This window comes from Heterodontus francisci, chromosome 5 (assembly GCF_036365525.1).
Source record: "Heterodontus francisci isolate sHetFra1 chromosome 5, sHetFra1.hap1, whole genome shotgun sequence".
Lineage (NCBI taxonomy): Eukaryota > Metazoa > Chordata > Chondrichthyes > Heterodontiformes > Heterodontidae > Heterodontus > Heterodontus francisci.
The window spans coordinates 101,319,872-101,330,045 of NC_090375.1; the positions used below are offsets into that span (position 1 = coordinate 101,319,872).

General features: G+C 41.9%; 1 protein-coding gene across 1 annotated transcript in view; it reads right to left on the reverse strand.

Moving 5' to 3' along the window:
• Window positions 1-612, reverse strand: part of LOC137369576 (delta-type opioid receptor-like) — a 31,574-nt gene extending 30,962 nt beyond the window's left edge. The window contains exons 1-2 of the mRNA XM_068030867.1: window positions 543-612; window positions 24-294 (exon numbers count right to left, since the gene is read on the reverse strand). Of these exons, the coding sequence (XP_067886968.1) occupies window positions 24-286 (263 nt within the window). The 5' untranslated portion in view covers window positions 287-294; window positions 543-612. The remainder of the gene's footprint in view (window positions 1-23; window positions 295-542) is intronic.
• Between the last annotated feature and the right edge of the window lie 9,562 nt (window positions 613-10,174).

The window sequence follows — 10,174 nt, forward strand, 5'->3', positions numbered from 1 at the left end:
ACAAACGAACTGAAGCCTCTTACCTGACGATCACATACATAACCAGACAGTTGCCCACCGAACCTACTACAAAAATGAGCGAGTAGACAGCGGTGATGCTGATGGGGATAAGGGTGCCCACGGCGCCGTTTCTATGAGAGTCAAGGAAGTCAGTGCTGTTTTCCCAATAGTAAGAAATTGGTGGGTAAGTGTTGTTTGGGACAACGCCACGGCTACATTCATCAGAGGAGTGCAGCATACACTCAGAACCCATGTCTTCCCTAGTAATTACCACTGGGGTACCCATAGCCGCATCTACAAAAATAAAAGCAAAGACAAACAAGAAAAGATAGAGCTTCTCATTACAGATATAACAGTTGTTTTAACAGAAAAAAACGCAGGATAATTAGAGTAAAAGTAATTAAAATAAAAGCAAGCAGAAATCTATACACAAATAATAACAATCTTCGGAGGAAAACTGAAAATACTGGACAAAAAGGATAAGGATACAGAATTATTATTAGGGACATTAAACAAAGCCTTGTCCGATTACCAACTCTTACCCAGGGTTATTGAAGAGACGAGATTGAAAGCTTCTGTTTAACGGTGCAAGGAGAAACCTCACCTTCTCACTGTTCAACTTTTGATGTTTGCACGGTGAGGTATGTAGGGCGAGAGATCCTTGCTGCAGGATCTGACAAGTGGCAGTGTGTTCCCGGTACAATCTCTCCGTTTCCCTGCTGCTACTGGGATGCAGCAGTTGAAGTCTAACGTGACATCAACTCGATGACGCTTCTGAATGGACGCAGCTCGGTTGGAGCCGTTCATTGGCGATCGGAGAATTTGGTACATCTTCTGTAAAACCGAACCGGCACCTGGTTGACTGCCACTTTTCAGAGTTCACCATAGCAATCTTATACTAAGGGACTGGAGCTGTCCTAAATCACAAAATCATAGAAATTTACGGCACAGAAGGAGGCCATTCGGCCCATCGTGTCTGTGCACCCGCCCCACGCAAAAAAGAGCGGTCCACTTTAGTCTAATTTTCTACCTCTTGGTTCATAACCTTGTGGGTTGCATTTTAGTGCCTATCCAAGTACTTTCTCAATGCAATGAGGGTTTCTACCTTTAATACCATTTCAAGCAGCAACTTGTAGACCTCCAACACCCTCTGGGTGGAAAAACTTCTCAACTCGCCTACAGTCCTTCTACCAAATATTTTTAATCTATGCTCCCTGGTTATTGATCTCTCTGCTAAGGAAATAGGGCCTTCCTATCCATTCTATCTAGACCCCCTCAATTTTATATACATCAATTAAATCTCCCCTCAGCCTCCTCTGTTCCAAAGAAAATAACCCCAGCCTGTCCAGTCCTTCCTCATTGCTAAACATTTTCAGTCTTGGCAACAAATCTCCTCTGCATCCTCTGTAATGTGATCACATCTGTAATGTAGTGTCCAGAACTGTACACAGTACTTTAGCTGTGGCCTAACTAGTGTTTTAAACAGTTCTAGCTGTAAGACATAACCTTCTATCCTTTGACAAGTTACTGTTCAAATACGAGAATTACAAGAAATAATTAGACAGCACGCAAAGCTCAAATTAAACACTAATGTCTTTACTAGGTTTAGTAGGAATGCCAGTTAGCAATGTAATATGCCCGTTCGTCACAAATACATTACAAGGGGTTGTGCATATGATCACCAGTGATTTCCTATTGATCGCACTCTTCAGCAACTGACCAAGTTGCTTGGCTTAAGCACCAAATCACCCTTTACAATGATTTTTATATCTTTCTTTTCAAGGTGAGCAGGATGTTCCATTGACAGCTTCATACTGTCCTATCAAAATCTGCCTTAAGCTGCAATTGCCCCATGGAGCATTTAATTCTTTGTTTAAACAATGATATTAGAGACTGCCTTGACAATAAGCATATCTTTACATTTCCTTCAGGAGTTTCATCACCATTGGTGGATGTTGCAGATGACTTCAAGATCTTTATCAGTAAATATAATAGCAGCATCCTTTCCTGGTCACATACACATTGTAAAACCACAGGACAATAAATTACTGACTTCTCACAAATTGTTGCCTGGAGAATTTCTAGTTACATTGCATTTCAAAAGAAGGCAAACTCTGATGTCATCAATCAGCATCAGTTTGTGTTGCTCTCTCGCAGCTTTTCGAAACAGATTGGGCCACTTAGGCCAGCTAAATTAGCATCTTTAAAAACATGCCAATCTCATCTTTGTGTTTTCAGACACCATGACTCCATGTTTTTATGTGTATGAAGCTTCCCCAAAGCTCTAACTTGGCATCAAAGTAAAAAGTAGCTTTGAAGTATGTCTGTTTATTGATTCTGACTTATTTTTATGACTTTTCTGCATTTTGCTAAACATTCCATAGCCTTAAAGTGTTTTCTTTACCAGCGACTCTGTTTATCTGTAATGAAAACAGTTTGCAGCTGTTCACAGGTTACTTTCATTTGAAAAGCCCTTTTGGCCTTCGTAATGCATGTTGATCAGATTCAGTCAGTTTTTTGTTCACCTGAATACAGCAGAGCTTCCTGTATTTCATTTAGACTATTGATGTTCCTGGGTTGGATAGCCTCTCAAGTCTCAACCACAAATTCTTATTAAAATAATATTACTGTATCTTTCCTAGCATAACCTCAGCTAATAAAGAAAAATATCCTGTAAGCCTTCTTAACCACCTTATCTGCCTGTCCTTCTACCTTCCAGGATCTGTGGACATGCTCTCCAAGGACCCTCTGTTCTTCCACACTTCTCAGTATCCTACCATTAATTGCATATTCCCTTGCCCTGTTTGTCCTCCCAAATGCATTACCTCACATTTCTCCAGATTGAATTCCATTTGCCACTTTTCTGTCACCAAACCAATCCATTGAAATCTACCTGCAGTCTAAAGCTTTTTTCCTCACTGTCAACCATACAGCTAATGGTTGTATCATCAACAAAGCTTTTAATCATGACACCTACATTTAAGTCTAAATCATTGTTATATACCATTAAAAGCAAGGAACCTAGTATTGAGCCTTTTGGAACCCCACTGGAAACACTGAGCCACTTTTGGATCCAACTTGCGACTTTCTCTTGGATCAGTCTGCCATCTGGGACCTTGTCACAAACCTTGCTAAAATCTATATAGATTACATCAAATGAGCTACCTTGAATCTAGCAAGCACCCACAGAACTATTTAAATTTATGCACTTAAAATACTTATTTCTTGATGAAATATTATGCACTTGTTTCAGTCAACTCATTGGCTTATCCTTCACCACTTTGGTGATCTTTCTATTAATTTGCAGGCTCCTGTCTGCACATAGCAGTTTATTACTTCATCCTATTTGTTTCCAAAGGTGAAAAACATGTTTCAAAAATGAATGTTCAAGTTTGCAGTCATCATAAAAAGGAGGCATGTGCAAAATTGATTTATCTGATCTATTCTGTTTCAGTTTCCACACCTAAAAATATTGTTACATTTTCCCTTCTGTGAATCTTTTCCAAAGGAAACTGTTCATTGAATCCATCCATCGCACTGCATAGAATATGAATGTATCATGTTACATTAATTTAAAGTGAAGAACAACTCTCAGGAGGCCATTTAGAGTGTTGACAGAAAGGTTCTTGCTTGATCACAGCAAGTGGTGCTTTGCTTTTTGTTAATTTCCAGATTGTCCGGTGCACAAACTGTGATGTGTGTTTACAAAAACAACAATTTATATTTATATAGTGCCTCTAAAGTAGTAAAATGTCCCAAGACATGTCACTGGAGCATTATCAAACAAAATTTGACACTGAACTACATAAGGACATGTTAGGACAGAAGACCGAAAGCTTAAGAAGGAGGTCGATTTTAAGGAGCATCTGAAAGGAGGAAAGAGAGAAAGAGAGGTGGAGAGGTTTAGGGAAGGAATTCCAGAACTTTAGGATGTTGTCAGCTGAAGGCATGGCTGCGAATGGTGGTGTGATTAAATTCGGGGATGCTCAAGAGTTCTGAATTGGAGGAGCACAGATAACTCGGAGGGTTATAGAGCTGAAGGAGATTACAGGGATAGGGAGGAGCAGGGCCATGGAGGGATTTGAAATGAAAATGGGAACTTTAAAATTGAGGCATTGTTCAACTAGAATGCAATATAGAATAGCGAGCACAGGGGTGATGGGTGAAAGGAACTTGATGTGAGTTAGGACATGGACGGCAGAGTTTTAGATGACAAGTTTATGAAGGGTAGAATATGGGAGGCTGGCCACAAGTGCATTGGTATTGTCAGATTTAGTGGCAACAAAGGCATGGATGAGGGTTTCAGCAGCAGATGAACTGAGTCAGAATTGGCAATGTTACAGAAGCGGGAATAGGCCATCTTAGTGATTGTGTGGACATGTGGTTGGAGGCTCATCTCAGGGTCAAATGTGACACCAAGTTTGCAACCAGTCTGGGTCAGCCTCAGACAGTTGCCTGGAAAAGGGATGGAGTTGGTGGCTAGTGAATGTAGTTTGTGGCGGGCCTGAAGACAATGGCTTCGATGTTCCCAATATTTAGCTGGAGGGAATTTCTGCTCAACGAGTGCTGGTTGTCAAACAAGCAGTCTCACCATTTAAAGGGAGGTGGTGGTGACGTAGAGCTGAGAGTTGTCAGCATACATGTGAAAACTGACATGGTGTATTTGGATGATGTTGCCAAGGGGCAACATTTAGATGAGAAATGGGAGAGGGCCAAGTATTGATCTTTGGGGGCACCAGATGTAAAAGTGCTGAAGTGAAAAGAGAGCCAATGCAAGTTACAACAGAATAGATAAGAATAGACCCTGGCCAGCGCAGTCCCACCCAGCTAGTCAATGGTGGAGAGGAGTTGGAGGAGGATAGGTGTTCAACGTTGTCAAAGGCTGCAGACAGGTCAAGGAGAGTAAGAAGGGATAGTTTACCATTGTCACAGTCACATAGGATGTTATTAGTGACTTTGATATGAGCCACTTGTGGCGGGGCAGAAGCCTGATTGAAGGGATTCACACAGTTCCAGGAAAGATGGATACAGATTTGGAAGGCAATAGCACTTTCAAGAACTTTGGAGAGGAAAGGAAGGTTACAATGGGCTGATGGTTTGCAAGGGTGTAGGGATCAAGGGTTCTATTTTTGGGGAGAATGGTGATGACGGCAGAATTGAAGAAAAGGGCGACAGTATCTGAAGAGAGAGAACCATTAACAATATCAGTTAATATGGGAACCAGGAAGGGAAGTTGAATAGTCAGCACTTCCTTCAGAATAGGGTCAAGTGAGCAGGAGCTGTGTCTCAGAGACAAGATGAGCTTGGACAGGGTATGGGGGAAATAAGAGAGAGACTAGAGAAAGATGCAAATTCAGGGCTAGGGCAGAGAGGGTGAAAGATCACAGACCTGAAAAATTAATTACGTTTCTCTCTCCACAGATGCTGCCAGATCTGCTGATTGTTTCCAGTATTTTGCTTTTGTTTCAGATTTCCAGAATCTTCAGTATTTTGCTTTTGTGTTAATGATTTCCTGAAACTGCACTTCACTTTGAAGTAATACAAGAATTATGCCACATGCTCATTCGAGACCTAGAGATCACCTTCAGCACAGTCACTGCACTGTCAGTGAATGGAAAGGTCATCACTGCTTTCAACTTCTACCCAACAGGATCATGACAGGCTGCCTCCAGAGTCAATTGCAATATTAGCCATATAGCTGTACACAGATGCATCAAGCAAGTGACAAGTACAGTACCTTGTTTGCTGGAGCTGCTCAATACATTATCTCCTCCATACATATTCATCTTCAATGTAACAGGGACCTGCACTTTTACTGTGTTGCAGCTTTCCCATATGTGCCCTGTTTCACAATGCTATCAACTCCTTGGGTTCCATTCACTGAATGTGCAGGCAGCTTCGGACCACAATTACCAAATAGTTCATTGAAATGCTTTTTTCCTTGTAAACTATCGCAATTAATTCATTTTAAGACAGTCCACCATAACACCTCTATTGCTGCAGTAAGACAAGTGTCTGGATGGTGTTACGACCGAGGTGGGAGGAGTACACTGTCTTTCTCTAGTCTCACTTCTCCACAGGTCACAACATATATTTAAATGTTTACCTAGTTACTGATACAGCCAATGAAATACTCTATTTTTATTTCAGAATAAAGTCCACCATTCAGGTTTCTTTAATAAATAACAAAATTACTAATTTATGACAAAACAAGGTGTATTCAGTAAAGATGCAAAGCATTAACACAGATTGAAATATAAAAGTTCCCTTCTAACTTAGCCCAACACACATCCACACATACCGGTTAAAGAAAAAAATAAAGAAGTTTTCTCAGCAGAGATCTTTTTACAAATAAAAAAGACAAAAAGAATACTTTGGCCAAATACTTGTTAATTCCTGAAGGAAAAGGAAAAGATATGGAATGATATCAGTTATCCCCTTATTCTGGCATCCCAAATATGTGTAGACAGCTGTCACTGGGATTTTCTGGAGCAGTTCTTTTCAGGCGGCATCGAGGATTAATCTGGCAGGCTTTCCAGGAGAAATGAGGTATCAGGAATTTCAGCTATCATACACTGGATAGTCAGGGTTTCTCAGAGGTGGAGAAAAATGAACTGGTGTGTTTTAGCAGGCTGACCCCTAACTGACTCAAAACAAAATGAAACCAACTCTTGACCACCATAAATCTTGACATCTCACTTCTCTGTAAACAACTACCATAGTCAGAAGGCACCTGCTGTTTACTTAGCTGAAGACATGTGACTTCCAGTAAGTGTTTTTAAACAAAGTCTTTCGAGTGATATTTTTAAAAAAAACAAAGTCCAGCATCTATGGAATCACTCCAGTCCTCCAAAGGAATCCACCTCTACAGTCTTCAAACACAAGTCCTCAAAAAAAAAGAAGCCTTTTCATAACAATGGATCCTGGTCAACCCTTTGCAGCAGAGGCTGATGACACTGGTTCAGTTTTCCATAACACCAGCGAAACACTGTTGCAATGAGATCCATGATGCCACCAGAATAATAATTGAGAAAGCATCCTGAAGGAACACTTCGGGTACCTCAAACAATCAGGAAGAGTATTGCAATAATAGCCTTTTCAGGGTGTCTAAGATCATGGCAGTGTGCGCCATAATGCATAATGTTCAAAGATAACTCTTCATGCACACCTTGGAGGTACAATAGGAAATATCATGAGGGCAGTAGGGTGACCAAAGCCTTTGACCTCGTCAGTAGACGTGGTCTTTTCAGACTACTAGAAAAGATTGGATGCCCACCAAAGCGACTAAGTATCATCACCTCATTCCATGACAATATGAAAGGCACAATTCAACATGGTGGCTCCTCATCAGACCCCTTTCCTATCCTGAGTGGTGTGAAACAGGGCTGTGTTCTCGCACCCACACTTTTTGGGATTTTCTTCTCCCTGCTGCTTTCACATGCGTTCAAGTCCTCTGAAGAAGGAAGTTTCCTCCACACAAGATCAGGGGGCAGGTTGTTCAACCTTGCCCGTCTAAGAGCGAAGTCCAAAGTACGGAAAGTCCTCATCAGGGAACTCTTCTTTGCTGACGATGCTGCTTTAACATCTCACACTAAAGAGTGCCTGCAGCATCTCATCGACAGGTTTGCAGCTGCCTGCAATGAATTTGGCCTAACCATCAGCCTCAAGAAAACGAACATCATGGGGCAGGACGTCAGAAATGCTCCATCCATCAATATTGGCGACCATGCTCTGGAAGTGGTTCAAGAGTTCACCTACCTAGGCTCAACTATCACCAGTAACCTGTCTCTAGATGCAGAAATCAACAAGCGCATGGGTAAGGCTTCCACTGCTATGTCCAGACTGGCCAAGAGAGTGTGGGAAAATGGCGCACTGACACGGAACACAAAAGTCCGAGTGTATCAGGCCTGTGTCCTCAGTATCTTGCTCTATGGCAGCGAGGCCTGGACAACGTATGCCAACCAAGAGCGACGTCTCAATTCATTCCATCTTCGCTGCCTCCGGAGAATACTTGGCATCAGGTGGCAGGACCGTATCTCCAACACAGAAGTCCTCGAAGTGGCCAACATCCCCAGCTTGTACACACTACTGAGTCAGCGGCGCTTGAGATGGCTTGGCCATGTGAGCCGCATGGAAGATGGCAGGATCCCCAAAGACACATTGTACAGCGAGCTCGCCACTAGTATCAGATCGACCGGCCGTCCATGTCTCCGCTATAAAGACGTCTGCAAACGCGACATGAAATCCTGTGACATTGATCACAAGTCGTGGGAGTCAGTTGCCAGCGTTCGCCAGAGCTGGCGGGCAGCCATAAAGACAGGGCTAAAATGTGGTGAGTCGAAGAGAGTTAGTAGTTGGCAGGAAAAAAGACAGAGGCGCAAGGGGAGAGCCAACTGTGCAACAGCCCCGACAAACAAATTTCTCTGCAGCACCTGTGGAAGAGCCTGTCACTCTCGAATTGGCCTTTATAGCCACTCCAGGCGCTGCTTCACAAACCACTGACCACCTCCAGGCGCGTATCCATTGTCTCTCGAGATAAGGAGGCCCAAAAGAAAGAAAGAAAGAAGTAAGGTGACCAGGCAGATGAAGGCCTGCTGCAAGAAGGACGTTCAGATGGAAACCTTTTGCCAACTGGAAGACAGTTAATCCAAGACATCTTTCTAAATGGCTCCCGGCAAGATCAGCCCTAACTCCATATTCCCCCTTTACAAAAACAATACTTGACAATCAGAAACAAATACCAGCTCCACCATTTCTGATAAAATGGTTCATATTTTGTGGTCAACGAACGGCACCAGCTGTTCATTACACTTACATTGCCCACAAACTTTCTACAGGCTTTTGCACTAGAATTTGCCTGATTAGAAAGTTATTTCAGTACAGGCGTGTGTGTGGACAGCTGCGAGCTACTATGTCTCTCCTTAACCAGTCAAGATTGAAAAATCCTTATTCAGGCATGCAGAGTCTGAACCAGGGAGTGCAAGTTAAAATAGTTCATTCAATGCCAAATCATGTACAAGAATCAAAATAAAGAGAGGGAAATAAAATGGGGTTAAGGGAGAGAGATTAAAGAGACAGAATGAAAAAACTTTCAAAAGTTATTTAAATGTATTAATTTTTCAAGATTTCCAACAATAATTAAATTTGTGTTCCCTTTTATTCCTATTCTGAAGGAATGAGACTCCAAACCTGAAAAGAATAATTTTCAACGCCTGAGAGGTTGTTTGGCAGTAATTAAGATATAGATGTAATAAATCTTCTGGGGAACAGAGCAACTTGGACGGTAACCTCCTGATCTCTGTGAATAACTGCATCTGTGCTGGCAGTTGCTGTTCAATTTACACTTTATTAATGATGAGTGCTGATAGCCTCACTGTTATTCTCCAAAAACACTGCACATATCATTGTAATGTAACCATATTTTCATGCAAAAAGATCGATGCGCCACACTTCTTTTTCTTTGAACCATGCTTCCCCTTGGTGCCTACAATTATGCATCCTTTTATTCCTATTCTAAATAGTCATTTGGTAGTACAGAACTTGAGTATTGCTGAAAATAGAGATATTTTGTTGAAGCTTTTCGTCTTGCACTCTTCAGGACAATCTGCAAGAATACTGATGTAAAGGGGAAAGCAACAAATTTATACTGTATGAGAAGAGAGTGTTGATTGATTGGCAAGTGGACTTTGATTGGCAGAGGCGTTGTCATGGAGAATGCACCAGTTTAAGGTGACTGACAGTTAACTGCCAAGCTTTGTTTGAAATTTAAACCTGGCAGCTTGATTCTGATTGGTCAAGGCATTGCCCTGAGGAATTAACCAGCAAATGGCTGCCACTTATTTTGTTTAGCTGAAACAGGGGTGCAATGTATGTGCATGTTCTTTCTGTCTGCAAAGAATTTCAATGACAGTGTGATACTAGGTATATAGGCCGTTTGCCCCAAAGACAGGCGGATCGTACCAAACAACATGTCCCTTCCGCTGTTCACAATGGGCAAGGTACAGGCCATACCCAACCAGCTTGCAAAACTCAAAACACAGTGTCCAACATTTGATGTGATTCTGCAAGTGGACAACATTTGCTAAATAATCCTCAGTGTGCTAGGAATTACGCGGACAACCAGATTAAGATTGTCAGTCAGGCTCGCAGTAAGGCATATTTGCAAGTGCTTGAA